This window comes from Strix uralensis, chromosome 29 (genome assembly GCF_047716275.1).
Source record: "Strix uralensis isolate ZFMK-TIS-50842 chromosome 29, bStrUra1, whole genome shotgun sequence".
Taxonomy (NCBI): domain Eukaryota; kingdom Metazoa; phylum Chordata; class Aves; order Strigiformes; family Strigidae; genus Strix; species Strix uralensis.
Genome location: NC_134000.1, coordinates 2,527,504 through 2,549,770, shown reverse-complemented (window position 1 = coordinate 2,549,770; position 22,267 = coordinate 2,527,504). Strand labels below are relative to the sequence as shown.

Genomic DNA, 22,267 nt, shown 5'->3' with positions numbered 1-22,267 from the left:
CAATAAGGGGCCCATCAGAAGGGTACTGTAAGCAAAGTCGTCCAATTTGAGCATGCTCTGATAAATGGCTTAGTTTCTCTGGCCCCTTCTTCTCTCCTCTTTAGGCTTTGGCTTTTCAGGAAGGCTAGTTTTACTTTGACTGTAGTGACTTGTACGGGAGGAGGGACTGATGTTCCGAAGTCAGTGTCACTGTCAAGCCCTGCCAGGGCCAGCACTGCTGGCAGCTCAGCTGGGTTGCCTGTGCTGCTGGCAGCTGGGGACTGGCTTTTGCCGGTGGAAGCTTGACTGTGGGTACCAGAGGCGATGTATGAGGACAGAGTGGTGAAAGTGCAGGGCGGGTAAGAAGAGGGTAGATTTAGATTAGATCTGAGGAAGAAATTTTTCCCTGTGAGAGTGGTGAGACACTGGCACAGGTTGCCCAGAGAAGCTGTGGCTGCCCCTTCCCTGGAAGCGTTCAAGGCCAGGTTGGACGGGGCTTTGGGCAGCCTGGGCTAGTGGAAGGTGTCCCTGCCTGGGGCAGGGGGGTGGAACTAGATGATCTTTAAGGTCCCTTCCAACCCAAACCATTCTATGATTCTAGGTGATGTGGGGGATTATCTCATGTAGCAGCTTTAGAATTGCTTTAATTTGCTACCCCTGAGAGCTGGCAGTGCTCCTGCCTTGCACGGCGTGGAGCCAATGCACTGAGCATCCTTTGCTGGTCCCCAAATACACTCCCTGTATGCTGGGGAGTGCTGGCTTCAGGCTCCTGAGCGTGGATCAGGGCGCCGTGGGCACGCAGCTCCTGTGGCCCCCTGCAAACACCCTCTCAGAGTGTTGATGTTGGTCAGGGACATCAGCTGTTTCCAAGCTGATAACCAACATGAAATATTGTCCAGTACATTCCTTTTCAGTACAATGAAGCTTTATTTTGAAAATGTATCGTATAAACTGTATCATAATATGCTGAGTGGAGTTCAATGTGGTCCTTCAACTGCAGACTCAAACAGCTGAGCAGACTAAGTGTACATAGCATCTTCCTTGAACAATGTCGTAAGTTTGTTTGAGATTACCTTTTCACTCCTAGCATGTTCCTCTTTACACCTTTCATTCGGATAAACCTTGACTTCCTCATGTCTGTGTATATCAGCAGGTTTTGCTGTTGTGGTTTTTTTTAATTTCTTTTGTTCAGAGGCTGCTGGCATACTTCATGTGGTCTGCTGCTTTCTTTAAATTGGAGACCTTTTGCTTGGAAAGGCTAATGTGGATACACCACAGTTTGCAGAGTCCAGTCCTTTTATCTTTTCAGAGGAAATTAATGAAAATGCTTGGAAACTGACTGAAGAAAAAATCAATCCTGATGACACATGAACATACTTTTCTGAACAATAAAATATATTCTAGACTTGTCATGTGTACACACCTAGACATTCAGAGCTCAAATGAGATCAATCAGCTTTGAAGAACAGAAGCTTTTTAATTACCGAATTTCTATTCCCTTCATGATTGGGAAGAGAACTTTGTTATGTATGGTGTGTGTGTAAGTTGCTTTGTTCCTTGAGAAGTCTTTCCTAAATCATGTAGTGAAGGACCGCTGGATGGGTGCAGCGGTACCCGACCCTCAGTGCAGAGTCCCACCAGCTTATGCTGCATTGCTGTTGCAATGGCAGTACCTCCAGAAAGGTGGATCCACTTCCTGCGTCTCCTGGACGTGTTGAGAGCTAGCACCAACTAAATCAGATGCTAAGGTATCCTCCTTAGGTCTGATGGACTTCACTGGTGCTTGGTTGGGGGTTTTTTAACCAGGTGTCATTCTGTAGTCAGGTGTTGCAATACTGTTTCTGAAATATCTTGGGGTAGTCAGTGAACTTTTGTAGTCCCTCAGTGACCTGCATACGTGAAGTCAGTGTGACGTGCTCCCTCTTCTTTTTGGACTGGAATTGAATGAGTTCTTGGGCTCTTTCCATGCTTCTGCTAATCAGCATTTTAAAAATGTCTGTAGTGTAGAGGACCAGGTATTTCTGTGCAACCCAATACCTTTATGTAGAAGATGCACTTGAGGGGCGGGGGTTAAAGGAATGGATCAGAACTGCTTGGCCCCTGCTGGAAATTTTTTTGTAGTTAGCTGGGTTAGGATTTAGAGGGTCTGAACACCCCTTGCTCCGAATGGAAGGGAATGTACAGATCAAATGGTGGTAGTGGTGAATTCAGCACACGGATATCTGATTTCTTGGCAGATCTGACACTGGGAGTATCTGGACTGCTGCCTGCCCCAAGGAAGAGGGGGTCGGTGTGACCCATGCTCAGCCAGTACTCATCCAAGTGGTGTAACACGAGCCCCTAACCTGTAGACAGATTTACCAGCCCTGAATAATGTCTGTTGTACGGTGAGATCTTATCTCCCTAATGGCCTGCAAGAGGGTACAAATGAGGAGAAATAAATATGGCTCTTGCTTTTGCTTCCTCTGCATTTTGTGGGAACAGTTGATTTGTTCTCGTTCTGCCTGGTGTGTTCGTTAGTGGTTTTAACGGGCTGAGCTTGTTTGTTAGAATTTTAGGAACAAATGAAAATGTGATTTGCTCCTACCTTCTCGTTTTCCCCCAAAATATTCTTTCCCTTTTTTACTGAACAAGTAAAAAGAAAGGAGCCGCTTGCCATGTCGTGAAACCACTGTAACGGACATAGAGGAACCGTCACGTAACATCCTTCAACAGAAATGAACAGGCACCAACTAGACAAATGGTACCAAAGCAGAATTTTACCTTTATTTTGCATCAGTACCCACAAGTCCCAAGTGAATGGGGATCCCCCTGAAGCTGAGACTGCCTGCCTAGAGGTGTTGGTGCTGCAGAGGCTTCACAATTTGATGTTTGATTTCTGAAGCTTTTGAGTTGGGTGGTGGGAAGGGACATTGCTCAATAGCCAGGTGCCTACTGGAAGTCTGGATGTCTTGTGGAGGGGTGGGGGTTTTTCATCTGCCTTTGGGATAAGCTTTGGGTTGCGATTTCTAAGTAATGCTGTCTGCTCAAGAAACTTCCTGTCGTGGTTGTATGAAGGGTGAAACTATGTCTTGTCATTCAGGCTTTTTATGTGGCAGAATTTAAGGGCAGTCTTAGAAAAGAACACCAGTCTGTATAAAGGCAGACCAGCACTTGGTTGTCACTGTTGAGTGTGGTGATGGCTTTGTGCAGGAAAAGGGTGCTTTGGTGAAATGCACCGAACTTTCTGACTCAGTGGGGCAGTTTGAATTTCATGCATAGCTTGGCCATGGCTTACAGATGTGTATGCAAGCCTGTCTGTCCTGTCAGTCCGTCTGTCCTGCTCTCTAACACCACTAAAAATTCACCAGTAGAAGAAAAAGACAGAGTACTGCAGGTAATCTTTTTTTTAAAAAAAAAAAAAAAAAAAAAGAAAAAGCTGGAACTTCTAGAAAAGTGTTGAGTGAAAGGCTGTCTTGTTAAAAGATGGATGTGTTCTCCAGAGTGGCTAATTTAGACACTAAGGAAATATATGTGGAGCTCATTGCTGGCCAGGTGCCAGTCACTGAAGGGCACCGGAGGCTGAAATGCCAGGCAGTGCTGGTAGAGCTGGCACTTCAGCCCATGACGGTTGGGTTGCATGAATTATCTCTCTGCCTTCCAGCTAATTTTATCCTGTTGATTTTTCATGAATCATTTCCCATCTCTGTGGGTTAGAAATTAAAGTGGAAGTTTGCTAGCCAGAATAGCCACATCTGCTATTTAGAAAGTAGTGTCTGGGGTTTGCTTCCTGCCCACCCCCACGCCTTCCTTTCCCTTTCCCTTTTTACCTCCGTCAGTGTTCGAATATGTGAATCACTGGTGTTGCTCGCCCACAGACATTTCTAGGCCGGCCAGCCTGCACAAGCGCAGGGGTCCTCTGGGCGCGGGTGAGCTGGTGGTGGGCGGCCGGGTGACACTGGCGGCGGGCGGCCGGCGGGTGCTGAGTGCTATGTGGCAGGGTCCCAGGCGCACGGCAAGGCTGGCAGGGCCCGGCCGGGGCGTCTTGAATTTCCTGCGCGTGCCTTATAAAACATTAAAGGCACTCCGCTGTCTTTTCGCTCTCCCAGCACAGCAGAAGAGCAGGAGTGCTGTGTTGGCCCAGCCTGCTGCGTGCCTACCAAGTGCTTTCTCACTCCAGCCTTTTTTTCTGTCCACGGATGAGAGTAGAAGGTCATTTGGGCAGTAAATTCACATCTCTGCTTTCTATAAAAACATCTGCGTGATGAAAAACTTAACTTTTTCAGACCCAAACATAACTTCCCTTTGTTGATTGCCATTTGGGCTAGCAGCAAGGAAAGGGTAAGTTGATTATCTGAAAGCTAAGCCCTATAAGTAGGGATCCAGGGACCCACATAAGAGTTGCACAGCGTGAGTCTTGTGGGTAAGCAAAGTTTTGCTGGCAGCTGCGCTTAGGAAAAAGCACATTCCCTTGAAACAAAGTGAGCACTGCATAAATGTGAGGAGTCTCTAGCTTGCTGATGTTCATTTTTAATCAGTCTTGGTGGATTACAGCAAATCCAGGAGACTGGAAGAGTGATTGTGTTGGGATGGTTCTGAAAATGGCCAAGTGGATGGCCCCGAAAGTGATGGGTTGGGTAGCATGACACCAATCCTGGGTAAATAGAAAGTAATTCATGCTTGAAATTTGATGTTATGGAAAATGTCTTTGTACTCAAACAGGTCTGATTTTGTTCTTTGAGAAGCTTACCGTTGGTTTAAAGAAAGATCTGTAGATGTGATATATAAGGCAGTTAACTCAGTGCATGAGAACCCAATTAATATCTGATGCCAAAGAATATCAATAAAATACGAGTGGCTTAGGAAGTGAAGGTAGTGATTGATAGAGAGTCAGCGTCCAATAAATAAACTGAAGTGGCAGTATAAACAGTAAGGAGGATGAAGGATACTCTAAGCTAAAGGACAGTATTAGCACACTAATAAATCAACTGTTTGTGGATTAACTTCAAGATGAACGTAGAAAATGGTTTTTCAGCATCAAAAGATCAAGGCTCTGGCATTGCTGCCTTAGACGAGGGGAGCAAATAATTCAGCTATTTTAAGATAGAGCTTAATCATTTTACAGAAGAGTCTCTGCAACATGATATGTGGAGACTGTGTTTTCAAAGAAGTAAACTCGATGACCCTTCCCTTGAAATGAGGGGAAAGGAGAAGCCAATTCTGCCTGACACTTACTCAGTGATGCAGAAGAAAGCATGACTCAACACTGGCAAAATGTGTAGGTGAAACAAATTTGTGAATTGTAGCTATTGGTAGGGACAGGACGGAGTAATGCAGCTTGGTAGATGGAGCCATTGAAACAAAATCATCTTCATGCAGACAAGTGGAGAGTTATGAACCTGGAAAGGCATGTCCCGAACGTGATCTGCGAAGGGGAACTGTGTCCCCAGCAGTCCTGGGTGAGAACGTGGGGATCAGACTGGGCAGGCGGCTCCAGGGAGGTTTCTGTGCCAGGTCCTAGCTGGAAAAGACAACCACAGTTTTGGACACGCAAACAAGGAGGTAATGAATCAGGGTGAGGAGGTAGTTTTATGCCTGTAACCCTTATATTTACTTCAGACTCGGTCCTACATCAGCATGGCTTTCTGGTGCCGGCATCTTGAAAGTAATGTAGAGAAAATTATGAGAGTTACACAGAAGAATGATGAAAATTGTTGGAAAACTAAGAAGATACTGCTTACATATCCAGGACTCTGCTATGTGTGAGTTTTTATTCAGTGCTTATCACTATTGCTATCCAAACACCTTTCAGTAGGGCCTTAAGGAACAGGGCTTACATCTGCCACTTGATTGTACCCTTATTCTGTCCTTGGGGAGAAAAATGTTGGTGGAATAGCATCTTGGTTTACTACTGGGTTTTGTGTCTGTTTGTTTTAACTTTATAAGTGTAGGTATGTATTTATGTTGAAGAAGCCAAAGGGAAAGAAGTGCCACTGGCAGTCCTGACCAAAGATGGTGAGGTTTGTTACAGCCATTAACCTGGGAAGCAATTCTTTCCATGTGCTCAAAGCACCGTCCCAACATGCCAGGTATTTCAGCCTCTCCCACTGGGTTGCAGAACTGCTGACTGGTGCCCAGAACTAGACAGACTGACATATAGCTTGTCCGTGGTGGGGATTAACAATTGAAGTGAAATTCTGATGAAGTGTAGGCTTCTATTCCCCTTGTTAGGCTTGGATGGAGATTTTGTCCTGTTTGTAGGCTAAAGGTAAGGGCTTGTGATGTACAAGGATCAGTCAGGTTGACCTAATTCTCCTTCCTACCCTTAAACTGTGAATCTGTGAGATCAATGCAGGCAGCCGAATACAGCAAAAATGAGACTTTTTCAGTTTAAGGGAATTATTTTTAATATATTTTAAAAATGCAAGTTACTTACGTATTCTTTCAGCTGCAGTAAGTAGCTGCCTTGGCTCCATGGCATGCCGCACTGTTTCTGAGGCTTGGAGGCTGCATGGGAGCTTTACATTGTCAGCATCCCCCTGTGTTGAGTCCTTACTCAGCACTTAACGTAGAGAAGTTGCACCAAATAATACCCGGTTTGCAGAGGCTTGTGCTGATCCATGACATTAGCTTCCTACTCTGAGATCAGCAAAGGGCAAATGCTCCCAACTGACCATAATACAGAATTTTGTGTCAAATCCTGTAAACTCAGCAGCATTTTCCACCTTCACTAGAAGCCACCATAAGGGAAAGTTAAGACTAGTTCAGGGGTTCTTCTCCTTCTTCCCTCTGCAATGCATCTGTCGTGAAGTAGATCATGGCAGGTTTTGATGACATGTTTTGCCAGTGAACCATGTAAAAGTGAAAGTGTGAACTCATCTCGCATCCACTTGAAATGACAGGAGGAATTCCAGATTGGCAAACGGGAATTTCCCTGTCCCCAGCCTATCTGCAGTCGGGATGACACTGGGAACTTGGTGTTGTGGCACCCTGATGCTGTTTGTTGTGTCAGTTGCTGGTCTTGAGCAAGTCATTGAAACCACTGGGAACTCTCAGCCCTCCCTGCTGTAAAATGGGTTTAAGTCTCATGGTTTTGAAGCTTGCTCTCCAAGCTTCTTCAGAAAGCTGCAGCAAAACTGGTGGTGCTTCCAGGTATCTTCCTCATACTCCTAACCTTCTTCAGTGTTATCAGAATTTGAAACTCAAAGAAAATGCTCTCATGGTGAATTTATGGCTACCAACTCTAGTGGAGTAATTGGCAATGATTTAAACAAGTCCTAGTCGCAGCCCATGGTGCTCAAATCCTACATCATCCATGCCCTATAATTTTCACTAATTAAGTTTGACTTGGTGACTGCTCCAGCTTGTCTCCAGCTGCACAGGCTGTGTTCAGCCCTGCTCCACGGCTGTCGGCGAAGAGCCTTGGCCTTGCATCAAGCTGGGAGGCAGGTCGTTGGGTCTTGCCCTGCCACCAGCCTTCACCGTGCCGGGACGCTGCTCTACTACACGGCCGGTTGCAGGACAGCTTCCCCCACAGGAATGTTGTACTTCAGGGGGGAAAGTTAAGCCAGCGCTTGTGGCAACTGTCAAGGCAAAAGCAATTTTCCTGGTGGAGCATGGGGTTAGTGTCTGTCTGTGGACAGCGGTCCTCCTCTGAGCGAACTGGTTCTCCCTCTTATTTTGTGGGATCTCTCGGTGTTTGCATTGGCTGTGAGTGTGAGCTGCGTACCCAGCTGGTACTTCATAAAGTGACCTGAATTGGTTGGTATGGCTGAGGATCTTGGTAAGTGAATTCACCTCCGGGAAAACAGTCAGCCTGGATCTTTCGTGGCTGTTTGAGGGGGAGCTCTGAGCCTTGAATGCTGTGCTTTATTCCCCTTTCTTGGCTCATCAGTAGCTGGCTGTTCTAGATTACTATTTCTGGTAATCATATGCAACTGTAGACAAAGCATATGAATTCAAGTCCATCTTTCACCATGGGCCTGCACTTTAAAACATGGTACAAGCTATGCAAGATCTTTCTTAAAAGAAGAGGGGATGACCTCCAGAAGGCCATCAGTGAGACACTGAGTGAAGGAACTGTGTGCTGAGGAGGGGACAGATTCCTATATGGCTGTTTCACATGCAAGAATGTCCCAATCTGGGAAACATGCCAGTAAAATGTAAAATTAAAGCTCTGTTTTGGAGGCTGATCCATGCAGATAAGAGTCTGTGGCTGTTAACTAATAACTACAAGAGGGGCAGTGATAAAGGCGACATGCTTGAGGACAGGAATTCACAGGTTCGTTCATGCTTAACCCCATTTGGACGGTTTTTCCTGCATTAGAGATTAACAGCTCAGATGTTCGCGTGTTTTCTACTTCCCTGATTGTGAGCAACATGGTAAGGCCACTGGAGATGTTAACACGTGTCATGCAGAAACATGACAGGTCCTTGCTTCCTTTGTAAAGAAAACAGGAGAGGTTTTGTGGCACTGCCTGTGAACCCAGAGGATGCTGCTTGGGATTTGTAGCAGTCACACTGGTGTCCTGGGCATTGTGCCTCATACCATGACTGCCTTTGCTGTCTGAAGGACTTGATGTTGTCTGCAAATAGCACCTGGATCTTCACAGCATCCCTCTCACCTCGGGATTGTGTTCTCTGACATGCTGCTAGGACTCTGCATCAGGCTGCGTGCACGCTGACATTGGGAGGACTGACTGTCCCGATGGGCACAGGGATGTGCACGTGGGAGGCCAAGTACCCCCTGGGAATACCTTCAGCAGTAGCCAGGGAGCCTGCTCTGCTTATGCTTGCTTACGTAGTGCTTCACATCATCTGCAATCTTCAGAGGATCTTCATATTTAGGTGTTAGAACAAACACAACTATAAAAATTGCAAAAAAAAATCCCCTAAAACAATGAAGTGGAGGGAGTGAAAAGTGCAGAATGTGAACTAGACTCTTTTAGTTGTGGAGAACTAAAGGGGAAGGAGAAAGGGCAAGAAAGAGAAACTAATGGGCAGTGAAATTAGGGAAAATTAAAAGCAACTTTGAATACATCAGAAGCTAAGAGAGTCCTAAAATCACAGTCATCTCCTGATGCCTGGAACTGGAGAAATACTGAATCTTTCTTTCCTGTAGCTGGCAGAAAAGCTAGGTGATGGTACCAGTTACAGCAGCAGTGTAATGCTCTCTGCTGTAGTGGTGACTTGGGAAATTACTGAACAGCAGCTACTACAGCAGTACATTTTTAAGTTTGCTGCTAGGGCTAACTTGCACCCAGAGGTTTTAAAAGGGATGGCTGAGCAGCACTCTCGGGGCCATAAATGCTAATGTAGTTTTTCTTTTAAAAAAAGTATACATAGTGAGTTAGACTGAAAAAAAAAATGTGTGTTAGTCATAAACAAGTAAACTAATATCAAGTCTAATCTGGGCAAACTAGAATACTAAGCTACCTGCAGTCTGATGTTGGCTTCCAGTAAAGTAATATAATAGCTGATAGGGATTGGATTGGTCATAATTTAAGGGTTTGTTAATCGTAATAATCAGTCTGCACAGATTTTTCTAACATGGTGTGATTTTCTGTTGCTGTTATAATTTTGCTTGATAAAGGTAGAAGTGTCGGTATGTTTTGCGTGTTTGATGCATTGAAATTGTGCCACAGGTCATCGGAATAAGCAGCTGTAATGTTTCCATGTGTCTAACACTGCTGGAGTGGGTCCAGAGGAGAGCCACAAAAATGATCAGGGGGCTGGAACACCTCTCTTACGAGGGCAGGCTGAGAGAGTTGGGGGTGTTCAGCCTGGGGAAGAGAAGGCTCCGGGGAGACCTTACAGTGGCCTTCCAGTACTTAAAGGGGGCTACAGGAAAGCTGGGGACAGGCTTTTTAGTAGGACCTGTTGCGATAGGGCAAGGGGTAATGGTTTTAAGCTAAAAAAAGGGTAGATTCAAACGAGATCTAAGGAAGAAATTTTTTACGATGAGGGTGGTTAAACACTGGCACGGGTTGCCCAGAGAGGTGGTAGATGTCCCCTCCCTGGAAACATTCAAGGTCAGGCTGGAGGGGGCTCTGAGAAACCTGATCTAGTTGAAGACGTCCCTGCTCATTGCAGCGGGGGTGGGCTAGGTGACCTTTAGAGGTCCCTTCCAACCCAAACTATTCTGTGAATAAACGAAAACCTGACTAAATGAAAGGTCACAGTGTGACAAGAAAAGGAGAGCCATTGCTCATAGTGTATTTCTAATAGTGGCAGCTGGGAATTGGTTTTTTGGCTTGATGCTAATCAAGAGGTGGGTGTCAGTCTCTTCTTCCAAGTAACAAGGGATAGGACGAGGGGAAATAGCCTCAGGTTGTGCCAGGGGAGGTTTAGATTGGATATTAGGAAAAAATTATTCACTGAAAGGTTGTCAAGCATTGGAAGAGACTGCCCAGGGAAGTGGTTGAGTCACCAGCCTTGGAGGTATTTAAAAGATGTGTAGATGTGGCACTTAGGGACATGGTTTAGTGGTGGACTTCGCAGTGTTAGAGTTACAGTTGGACTCTAAAGGTATTTTCCAGCCTAAATGATTCTGTGGTTCTAAGTTTGTCAGTGTCCTGGAAGAAAACAGAAAGTTAATTTGGATTATGTTTGTGGGCAACACAAAGTCTGGGCAAGTCGCAAGTAATGAAAAGAGGCAAGTTATTATTGGTGGAGTTGTAATCGCATGTATGCTGGGTGAGACAACAAGGAGTTGTGTGAATGTCTTAAAAAGCAGGCACCTTGTCGCAGAGCAGGTTGGAGGGCTGGCGGGAGGCCTGTGGTGGCCTGGGAGCTGTTGCAGGATCTAGGGCTCTTATGGTGGTTCATTGAACATAAAACCCCAGCTGGGCACCGTGGCCAGAAAGTAAATGAGGTACTTGGATGCACATATGGAAATCCTGAGCAGGGGCAGGGAGGGTGTTATCTCGGTGCAAGGTGCTACTCCCGTCAGTGCAGGAGTGCTGTGGCCGGTGCCGCACAGGAATGTTGCTGATGAGTTGGAGGGAGTTCAGGGAGGATCATGAGAGGGGAGGGCTGCAAAAAGTGCTGTACAGTAAAATGAGGAGTTCTATGTGTAAAATAAACACTGGATTTTATTTTTTTTTCCCCTCTTGTTGGAGGTACACTGTAGTTTAACCAGCAGTTCACTGAAGGAAGCGTGGGTCAGACTGTGCCGTCACAGGGTCTCTCCCGCTCCATAGTGGAGGAGTCTCCGTGAGGGAAGAGTGGGAAAGGAAGAGCCATTGTCTTTTCAGAGACAGATGTCTGCATCTCTTCCTATTGAAGCCTTGGGGATCATGGGTGTTTTAACTCCAGGTGCCCTGTCTGCCAGGCTTCCAAGATGGGTGGGTTTTCTGACCGAGATCATCTGCCTCACAGTGAGCACCCACCTCTCCTGTGTCATCATAGCCCCCACAGCTAACCAGTTCTGGGGGCAGCACCTGCCTCTTCTTGGTTTTTAACTTTTTCCCCCTCCCCCAGCTGCTGCTTTTTCCCTCCTGAGCTGCTTTACCGCAGACTTTTCAGAAAAGATTTTTTCTTGTCCTCTAGGAAGGGCAGGTAGCCCCTGCCTGCAGCACTGTCTGGTGCATGGGGACAGGACTGGAGAGCTTCCCTCTCACTCCGGAGAGCGTGGACCAGGGGCTCAGCCTGCCAAAATAATGAGCCCCTCCTTGCCCTTAGTATCGCTTTCCTTCTCACTGGCTGTGGTAATTCTGAAAGAAAATGTGTCTTGTTTTAGGCATCTTGTAAAGGCTTGAAAGTGCGTGTGTTTGCATGTATCTAGTTGTACTTATGCTGAGGCCTTGCTTTCAGAGCACTATATGAATATTAACTAGTGCTTCCTTGATACAGGCTTGATAAAGGTCTTTCAGGCTGCACATTGGCATGTGAGAGGTTGGGCTGGAAAAATTAATCATTTGTCACCTGGCACAGAGAGGAGCCACCGAGGCTGGGAATAGCATTCCTTCTTGCTATGAAGAGGGCGCAAATGCAGAGACCAGACTTCCGTGGTTTTCAGTCCTGTACAAGCATGTGTGGAATAAGAAAAATTCCTGGCTTCAGGGGTTTGTGGCCTCAGAACACAAATTTCGGGATGCCCAGACCTAGTCGTGATGGGGTCGGGCTCTTCCACCAGCTCCCCTGACAAAAGGGGTCTGATCAGCTGCTGAGGCCCCTCCGAGTATGCAGCATAGCAGAGCATGCCATCAGACAGCAGACAGGGACAGGGAGATCACAGGGGACTTTGCGGGGAGCAGCTGTGAAGTCTGTCCGATCAGGTATGGTGCCTGAGAGCAGCCAGTTTGTGTGCCTTGGAGGAATATAAATGCAGTGAAGAGATGAGCGGTGCTCTGCTTTATTCCTTGTCTTAAGCTGGGATGCCCTGAAGCTTAGTGGCCCTTCCAAAAATCTTAATGTTAATTAAACCAGTTCTGAATTATCATCACTTGCCTTATCAATTATTTTCTCTTCAGTACCATCCCATGATGGGGGGAGGAGGGAAGTGTTATCGTTTTGGAGCTTGCTGTCCTTAGACATGATTAAGTGGTTCCCAGCTCTTGCGTGGTGCTGAGAGAGAAGCATTTTCACCACAGCGGCTTGCGTACCAGAAGGGTGGTGGTAGGTCAGCTCTGGTGGTTGCAAGGGACAGAAAGATCAAGAGCATGACTTGTGCAGTTTTGGTGGAGTCTGGCAGGGCACTGTAGGCACTTACCCGTTTGCCAGAGGTATCTGGAGCACATGGAAAGCTCCATCTGCAGGGATGTAGTACAACACAGCCTGTTCCCAGATGGATACTGGCATATGTTATATTTGTAAACGGATCCTGGTTCATGTCACGACCTGCATTCCTCTTTCTTGTCATTCTGTCCCCAAAGACCTGCTCTGAGGTAGTGGTTCTCTGTGTTTCCATAACACATCCCACCCATCCGTCTTAAATTCCACGTGCAACATCTTTAATGGGCACTGTGGAGCATACTTCAGATTCCCCATGCCTTAGGTTGCTCTGTGGTGTCTCACGCTCTTCACTTGACCTGAGACTGAACTGCTTTTTCCTCCCCAGCGCGAGAAGGGGTTTCTACCTACATTCACACGTAGGTGCCCCATCATGGGATGGTGGTTCTTGGTGCCAGGAGGGAGCCTGGTCTTCTGGCTGCATCCTGGCCTGGGGGAGGAAGGCTGTGGTTCCTGGGGGAGGAAGGTTGTGATTTCCTGGCCGCTCATTTTTTCTCCTCCCTTCCTTCATTCTTTTTCAGAACATGAGTGAAAACTTGAAAGACTGTTTGATCCAGACCCAGGCTTCCTTAGGGGAGATGGTGACGATAAAAACAGAGGCCTGCTCTCCGCGCCGGGACCAGGAGTATGGACAGCCTTGGTATGCAGCTGAGCTTCAGTCCAATGTACTCGTAACTCCCTTCCCTCCACCTCCCCCGCAGCTTAAAGTTGGTTTTGAAGGGATATACTTGAACTTCTCAAAGTTATTAAAACCCTCCTTTGTGAGGTCTGCCTTGAGGTGTATGACAGGGGTGGTCAGCTACTCATGTGATAGGTACGTGTCTGCTCCATATTCTAGTTTGCATCAGGCCTTGCGGTGCCGGCATGCGTTGGGGGTGATGCCTTGCCTTTGAGCAGCATGTTTCCCAGGCCGTAGCAGAGCGGCGCTGCCTGTCTGCTGGTGGGAGTCCCGTCTGCCACTCTTCTGCCCAGTGTGGGACGTGTCAGGTGTGTGCCATGTGTGGAGGTGCTTGGCTGAAGCCACTACCTGCTGTAGGCTTTAGCCTTAAGCCATCTCTCATACCAGCTTTTAGCAGGTGGGATGGCAATTCGAAGCATTTCTCTGCTGTAGGTGTGGGGACTAAGAGAGTTGGTCAGGCCCCATTGCCTCTCCTCCTCGCTGTGTGCAGTCCCAACGTCTTGGTAGGTTAACATCATCTTTCTGTTGTTCCCTCCCCAGCTCTGGAAGGCCTGACCCGCAGTCCATGGAGGTGGAGCCCAAGAAACTGAAAGGGAAACGGGATTTGATCATGACCAAGAGCTTTCAGCAAGTGGATTTCTGGTGTAAGTGTCTTGTGAGTGAGGAAAAAGCAACACAACCACTCATATAGACTTTGGTGTTTCCTAGTCAGTGCCCTGCCGGTTTGGGGTGAGAAGCAGGGAAGAAGAAAGCTGGGAACAAATTTGTGTGCTCTTCTGAAAAGACCGGCCCTTTTCGTAGGGAAGCTGTTACACGAAAGCAGCTTGTCCATCGCGGGGCTTTGCAGCGGTAGGGAGGTTGGTGGAAAGTGTGCTGGAAACATGAAGACACACGTGGGACAACCCCAAGAGTCTGCAAAACCCAAAGGCTTGAATTCAGAAACCACAAAGGCAGTGTTGCACAGACAACAACTCTTTCTCCCCATATTCTGGGAAAGAAAACGTGCCAGTTACGTTGGCATGCCTACCAAATATCAAATTGTAGGCCTGAGTCCCTCTCTGGCCACAGGGCCAGTGCCTGGGGATGCTGTCTCTCTCCCAAGCACAGAATGAAGGCTGTATGATGAGGGTATTTGTTTTCAGGGATGTTTGTTTTAGTCCCTCTCTGGTGTGTGGGGAAACAAACCTTTCAGCTTGACGACATTGCTGCTAACCAGGGATGTGCAAGGAGCCCCCACCCTCTGTCTCTGCAGATGTGACAGGGCCTTTCCCTGTGCGTGTAGCCATTGGTGGCAAATCTGTGTAGGGCACCAGGGCTCACGCAAGCGCTGCGTTGGTCGGGCAGGCAGAGCCCTTGCTGAGAATTGTGTGGCGAAATGAGTGAGCAGCTGGTGAAGTGTCTTGTGTGCGTGGAGGCCCAGCTTCGGGGAGAGGGCTCAGCTGGGCCGGGGGGAGGACGGGGAGCTGGAGTGTGCTGGCCCGAGCGCTGCGCGTCCTGTGAGCTGCGTGAGCATGTACGGGCATCCCGTCTGCCCAGCCTAACCCCTGCTCCCCTCGTACCCACAGTCTGCGAGTCCTGCCAGGAGTACTTCGTGGATGAGTGCCCGAACCATGGTCCCCCAGTGTTCGTGTCTGACACCCCAGTGCCCGTTGGCATCCCTGACCGGGCAGCGCTGACCATTCCGCCTGGAATGGAGGTGGTGAAAGAGCCCAATGGGGAGAACGACGTGCGCTGTATGAACGAGGTGATCCCCAAAGGTCACATCTTCGGGCCATACGAGGGGCAGATCTCTAGCCAGGACAAGTCCGCAGGATTCTTCTCGTGGCTGGTGAGTGACGTGTCTCCTCAACAAAGTGACACCCCAGCCATGCAGCTCAGAGCTGGGGGACTTGCGGGGCTGTGGAGCCAGACCTTAACCATCTTACCCTTTCTCTGAAGATCTTCTGCCAACTCACACGGGCATTAGGCAAACATCGGCCTGCCATAATTACTAGCAGCTTAAGGGTGTGAAAGGAGACCAGGTGCCATGGCACGCGAGTTCAGTTCACAGCTGTAAGAAGCAAAGCTTGCTTCTCCTCTCCTCCTTGCCGTGTTCTTCCATCCCCACTCAATCTCTAGGGCTCCTCCAGTACCTTTCTCTGCTCTGGTCGTCATTTTGAGGCTAGAGGAAGGGTTGTGCCTAGAGATTGCAGAGCTCTCTCATGGGCCTGCAGCAGTCCTTCTCAGCTTGCTTGAGCAGACCAGGTGGCCCAAGGGGGCCCAGAAAGAGGAGATTCAGTCCATCAGGAGCTGATCTACATGCAGACTTCAGCACCAAAACCTGTTTTTTTTTCACTAGTACTACAGGCCTTGGTTAGCCTATGAGATAGAGATGTCACTAGATCAACGGATATTAATTATTGTGAGAAATGAAATGTGGGACTTGTGTTATAGGTGGGAAAAAAATTGAGAGCTGCTAATACAAAATGCTGCTCACACTTTCCTGTCTGTAAAATAAATGTGTGTCTCAGCCCTGTCCAAGTTAATCTTTTATATCTCAGGACTGTTAGCAGTTTCATCAGCTGTATCCGTAGTTCTGTGTTACAGGTATTTGTACATAGGGAAATGCCTCTTACTCAGTTCAGAGTAGCCTCCACACACATATCCAGGGCAGCAGCCTGTAGTACTAGGAGAGCAGAGATTCATGGCATAGTTTCACGTCCTAACTTAAGGCTGGAACTCAAGCAGTGATTTGAGAGTCATAGACCTCCTGTCTGGACCAGATAGTTGACGCGCTGCATCTGTTCTCTTGTTCCGCAGATCGTTGATAAGAACAACCGCTACAAATCCATCGATGGGACGGATGAAACCAAAGCAAACTGGATGAGGTGAGTCCAGTTCTCTTCTGCCTTCCCTTTTGGGGCTCTGTCTTCCAGAGAGAGGCCATCAAACACTCCTTGTTGTTTTGTGTGACAGAAAAACAAACCAGAATGCCACAACCCCTTCTGTAAAGGCTGTGCTTGTGCTCTTCTAGTATTTATTGTGATGAGAATCCTTTGGAGTTGGATTCAGTGAAAGGGACTAAAACAAGAATATGTATATGGAGAATGGCTGTTTTCTGGAATGAGAACAAATGATAAAGATGATCCTATTTATCCACTCTTACAAACACTGACAGTTCTCACTCTATTTTTTAAGATTTTATTTTTTTTTTACTTTATGTTCAAATATTTGCAAAATGCTTTGCATTATCCCCAAGGTAATATTTGATTCTGTTTGGGGTTTTTTGTCCTTTCCCACTTAACAGACGTTGAAAGAGGTGCTTTTTTTTTGTTTTCTTTGCGGGCTTCACTTGAAACAATTGCCTGTGGTTGCTGACTGGGGTAGCGTCAGCTTTACTGTGTTAGGAGGAACATGGAGTGAGTTGCTGCAGCTCTGAACTGCAGAAATGATGCATGTGCTTGCGCTCCCTCTGCCGGCACCGGGACTCATCAGAGCAGAACCCAAATACCAGTCAGGACTGAATCAGGACTGGGGCTGGCTCTGGTTTGTTAACTGCAGCAGTGAGGGAACATGTTTAACCGTGATGCAGTGCTTCAAGTGTCGGCATAGATCTGCAAAATGTAGGTCACTCTTGCAGCTTCCTGAGGCGGAGGCAGAGCACTGAAGCACCTCGTGTGTGTGGCGAGTCACCAGAATGGGGCTTTGCTGCATACTGAGGCCCGTCCCACATTTGGACCAGTCCTGCTTTCAGGGGTGAATTTTGGAAGCGATTGTTGTATGAAATGCCTTCTTGACAAGAGTAAAGCAGCGTGGGAATTAACTGCCTTGTTGGCCTGGATGTCTAGGATTTTCAGTTGCCACTCACTAAGGGAGGAGAGAGCCTGAAGTACAGGTAGATGCAGGACTGACCTAGCTGGTCAAATCTGGTTGCACTGCTTTTGCTCTATTTGAGTCTTCGCATGGATAGCAGCTGTTCTGACACTGATGTTCATAAAGTTCAGCAAAGGATCTCATTTTTCTGTAAGAATTCTAGCCGTTACAGTTGTTCACTACTGGATGGATGAGAGAAAATGCTGGACCTGGTCTGAGGCTGGAGTTGTCACTCCAAAAAGAAGCAGTGGTACAGTGGACAGATAGGTAGGGGGTTGTTTATCTTGAAGTAAAGAGCGCAGAGTTCAAAAATCAGAGTGAGATTTTTCTGCTTAGATCTGGATCTTTATGTGATCTGGATGACAGTGAAGCTGGGGGGAAAACACAGTCTTGGAAAGGAAAAATCCTGTGATGAACTCTTCTTCCTACTGCCATGAACATAAGCTTGATGTCTGGATTTAAATGGGCACTACTCATGGTCCCAGCACCAAAGAACAGAATGTTCTTGTCTAAACTTGTATTTGCCAGGGTTAAGTCTCAAGATGAGTGTGGTCTGGGCCATTCGGTACAGCCTTGAAAGGCAAGGAGGTGATGATTTTGTGGAAAGGGGATGTTTGCAACTCTTCTGGGAAAGGATGTATCAAAGGACGTGTGCAGGCTATACCAGTCTTACTGATCTTTCTGGTTTTACTCTTGAAAATCGCTTCTAATAGCAGTGTTGTGTAGAATCTGGCTGACAGTTCAAGTGGAGATAGCAGTCCTCAAAAAGCCTTGGTTTTCTTTGTCAGCAGCTTTCAAACAGAGGTGCACTCGATATCCTGCGCTAGGACGTTACCTGTCACGGAGATTACCCACAGAAGCCATACTTCCAGGACGCTGTAGACAGCGCTCTTTTTGTTTTTCAGATGGTGCTCTTTGCCATCACTCACAGATGGAGTGCTTTGCAAAGCAGATCTACTCACCCTCTGTGTAGGTGGGTATGGCATGGGAAGGGCAGCTTGGGCTGACTCCTCTCTCTTCTTGTAGATCTGGCTATTGTTTTGTTGTTTGACTACCACATCTGAGTCCATTTTCATGTTCCCACTGAGGACGGTGTGTATGCTGCAGCACTTGCTGGTTTAATTTCAAGTGACTGTTTACCCAGGGCAGTGGATGTCAGGGAGGAAGGAGAACAAAGCATAGCAGATGGCACGACAGTGGTAATGTCCTCTTGCCCTTTCCCTCGCCAGTCAGTCAGTCAAGACAAACTCCTGATGCTGGGAGCATGTTGTCCTAAGCTGGCCACTGGCACAAGAATAATACACCCTTCATCTCTGTTCAGAGTAAAGTGCTGTTGTTTCCAACACTTTATGAAACTCTGTGGCTTTGACTTCCAGGGATGTGTGCAAACCTCTTCCTCTGTTTTTATTTTTCTGGGGGCTCGGGGTGACTGATTACCATGGATCACAGCAAACCTCAAGCGAAATTGGTGCTTTCTCGGACACAAACTGTAAACTGCTGCTGATGGGAGTTCTTTGGGCTTCTGAAGGATTGCACAGAACCAGCTGTTGTTCCTGGTTACTTCTGAGGAAATTCTGTTATTCAGTTGTTGGGGGCCTCTAAAAAAAACATGGGTCTGACCAAAAAATGAAAGTAATTCAGAAAGTCCAGGAAACATCCCTCTGTGTATGTATCACTTGGCCCAGACTGAGATGCAGGATAGGAACTACCAGCAAACTGGTGGTGGCTAGCTGAATTGTTGGCGTGAAGTGCCTTATGTGTGGGGTTTCCAGTCTAGCTTGGGCATTTATAGTCTGTATCCCTTCTTACATGTGAGTACCTGAGTTCTCAGGCTTCAGGCACAGTTGAAATTCATCCTTTCCCTCAGCCCATGTGAAAAGGCTGGTGCAAGACTTCCTCAATGCTTTCTCCTTTGCCTTCCTCTCTGCTCCCTTTTCCCTCCAAACAGTAATAAAGAGGTTACCTGTTCCTGGGGAGCAAGACTGTTCTGTAACTCTTCCTCTATCTCCTTATAATGGAGATGTCTGTGGTTTGATCTTTGTACAATAATAGAGCTTGGAAGGGAGCTTTGGTCAGGTGCTCCTGTGGCCTGCTCAAAGCAGGACCTACTTTAGATCAGTAGATCTTTTAAGTACTGAGCTGCTGTTTCGACTTTACAGGACCTTTTTAAAATAAAAATTTTTAAGAAGTCAGGGTTACTATGTCTAACCATCTGCTCAGGGAGACTAAAAGTCACCAGCCTATGCACAGGTCATTTTGTTGAACTTCATAAACTGGTCTCTGTTACCTTGCAGCAAGTGGAGCAAATGTTCTTATCTGTTACAGACTGAAATTTATGTGGAGCAAAAGAATCCTAAAGTGCTGCAGGACTGTGATCCCTGTAAAAAAAGCTACTTCAGAGCCCTGGGAAAAGTTATATGCTTGTTTCTTAGAGACCAAGAAAAGTGGAGTTGGTTGATATCTTTGTGGGGTGATCATTAAGTGCCCACTGTTCACGTAGTTCACAATGTCACCTGTGTTTTTAAAGAAATAGCTGTACTGTCTTGTACTTTCAGATTGACCTGGGCTGAGGTGTGAATTCACGGCCTCACAGCTGGGGGAGGTACTTCCAAATATCAGTGACTGCTCCTAGGGACACCCTGCATGCTAGAGGATATGCATGAGGGGAAGATCTCTCTGACTGTAATACTGTCTGCATTTTTTATAAGGAGGAAGTTAATGTGCCTGCTGGGAACCTAACATTAATTGAATTAGTGATTAAAACTGGCCAGAACTCATTACTCTTTGCGTGGTGAGTTTGCTCTTAGAATACTTGGGTTATCTTTAATTGTTTTGACTCAAGTCACGCTGGAGCAAATGAGTTGAAACACTGAAATCTGAATATCCAGGTATATTACAGGTTGTCCTAAGTGCTCTTGATGGAATGCCCTGCCTGGGAAGAGCAGAAAGGGCTCTATTTCCCCACCGGTCCAGCTTTGCTAGTGACAGCAGCCATGGGTTCAGCAGGGAAGAGGGGACGCAGGTTTCCTGACCCTGCCAGCAACTCTGAGCAGCTCGGGAGAGACCTCTGTTCGCAGGCTCGCCCCTACCCTGGGGCACTTCGCAAAATACTGTTACTCCTTTTCACCACTCCTTTTCACCAGCTTGTCAGCGGAGGCTTGTTTCCACCACGTGGAGGCACTGATGATGCTGTGCAGTCGTGGGTACCTGCGGAGAGTGTATATGAAACCCAGTTTCGCTGAATGTGATAAAAATAAAACCATAAATGTTCCCTTGCTCAATATTCCATGTAGCCTTTTCCCTCCTTCCAGTGTTCCACTGTTCCACTGGGAGAACTCCTTTTTCATTTTAAGTTTGGTTTTGTTGCTTTTTTTTTTCTTGAGGTCAGTGTAGCAGGTGCTTTGCTGGCTCTCCATCATTTCATTACCATCTTCCCTAAACGCTCCTTCTATCCTGTAAATGAAGCTCCACCAAAACATTATCTCAAGGATGCATTTACATTTGTCCCAGTGAAATGCATCTATGCACTTAGTTCCCAGCTCTCCCTGTATGTGGCCTGGATTTGAGCAGCATTTCCATAGATTTGAGCAGCATTTCCAGCATACTGGTTTTCCATTTTTAACCAAGGTTAACAGCTTCTGACGCTTAACCCCGATGGAGGGCAGCAGTGGGTTTCAATAAACAGCAGTGTAACAGCACTAAGGAGAAACTAGAACGGCATCTGGCAAGGGCCACTCTGCCTTTCTGTAGGTTTTTCTTAGTCTGCAGCTCACAAGCACCTTTCACACAAGTGCATCCCAAACCACCTCTCTCCTGCTGGGCCACGGCAGTGCTGAAAGGCACCCATCTCTGAGGAGGTGCCAGCAGGGCCATCACAAACGTGGGGCGAGGGGGAAAAATGCTGAGGCCTTTGCTTATACCAGTTTTTCAGAAAGTATTTGGAGGTGGCTAAAGTATGCCTGCAAGAGATAGGGCGTACAGCTAAGATTTTAGGATTAAATGCAGTTTTTTGAATGAGGAGGGTCTGAGCTCTCCCAGCCAGACTTTATTTCCCTAACATTGCAAAATACTCATAATAGATCTCAAATTAAATGAAACCAAAGATGCTATCTACTAGTAATAGCATCTTTGGTTTCAATTTGGGGCCATAAGCAGAAAGAAAACTTAACCCATAGTGTCACTTCAGAGATACAGTTGTTAGATGTCCTTAACCATTAAGATGTCTTATTTCTTGTATGTTACATCTTAATATCCTTTTTAAACATTAATTTTCTAGGCTCGTAGTGACAGCTTTTTGGGGCAATTTATATTAACACTGAAGACTTCTACCTGGGATGAGTGTTGTGTTCTCCACCATAACTCCATGCTGTTCTAGATTTCTATCTGAGAACTTCCTTTTAAAACATTAAGAACTAATGACATGAGCACCAGAATGGTTGACCTCTTTCAAAAAAGTTCCCAACATCCCTGCTTTTAATTGTTGGAAGATGTGTAAAAGCAGTCTTTTGTAATGTGTAGCACTAGAATAACCATTTTGGCATTTTATTTCACTCTGCTATAATTCAAATCAAGACATACACTGAGTTTTCCCAACAGTTCTGCTCCTCTGTGGCCTCTGATCTTTTCTGTGCTGTTTCTGCATGCTTATACACAGGTGTCCATTGCCCAGGCTGTGGGTTATTACCCTGTCCACAATCCCACCTTGTTTATGTGCAAAACTGCATGTTCACACAGTCCATTTTCTCCTTCCCTATTGAATAGATCTGCCGCTGCCTTCCTTTCTCCCCCAGTAAAAAGCCGTAGTTAGGACTAATGTTTTGTTTATTTGTGAAGTTTCTTTTGACCGTGGCTGGAAAAATTAACACACAGCCCCCTTTGTACAAAACTGCTTGTTCTCAGGATGGCTGCCTCCTCTTCTCAATGGGCTGAGGCTATGAGTTGTTCATTTGAAGCAGCAGAAACTGGGTGCAGGCTCCTGTCAGCAGCAGTGACAGCAAAGCCTCGCCAGGAAAAACAAGTGGGTGGCCTCATTCCTTTTGAGAACAA

At 46.8% G+C, this 22,267-nt stretch overlaps 1 protein-coding gene across 6 annotated transcripts in view; it reads left to right on the top strand.

Annotated features, from left to right (window-relative positions):
* PRDM11 (PR/SET domain 11) overlaps positions 1 to 22,267 on the top strand; it is a 51,496-nt gene that overhangs the window by 5,152 nt on the left and 24,077 nt on the right. For 5 of the 6 annotated variants that reach the window (XM_074852558.1, XM_074852557.1, XM_074852555.1 and 2 more), the window contains exons 2-5: positions 13,212 to 13,330; positions 13,910 to 14,013; positions 14,935 to 15,197; positions 16,169 to 16,236. In XM_074852558.1, the coding sequence (XP_074708659.1) occupies positions 13,212 to 13,330; positions 13,910 to 14,013; positions 14,935 to 15,197; positions 16,169 to 16,236 (554 nt within the window). Of the gene's footprint in view, positions 1 to 13,211; positions 13,331 to 13,909; positions 14,014 to 14,934; positions 15,198 to 16,168; positions 16,237 to 18,126; positions 18,195 to 22,267 lie in introns of those variants that run through there. The other variant, XM_074852559.1, reaches the window with a different exon arrangement.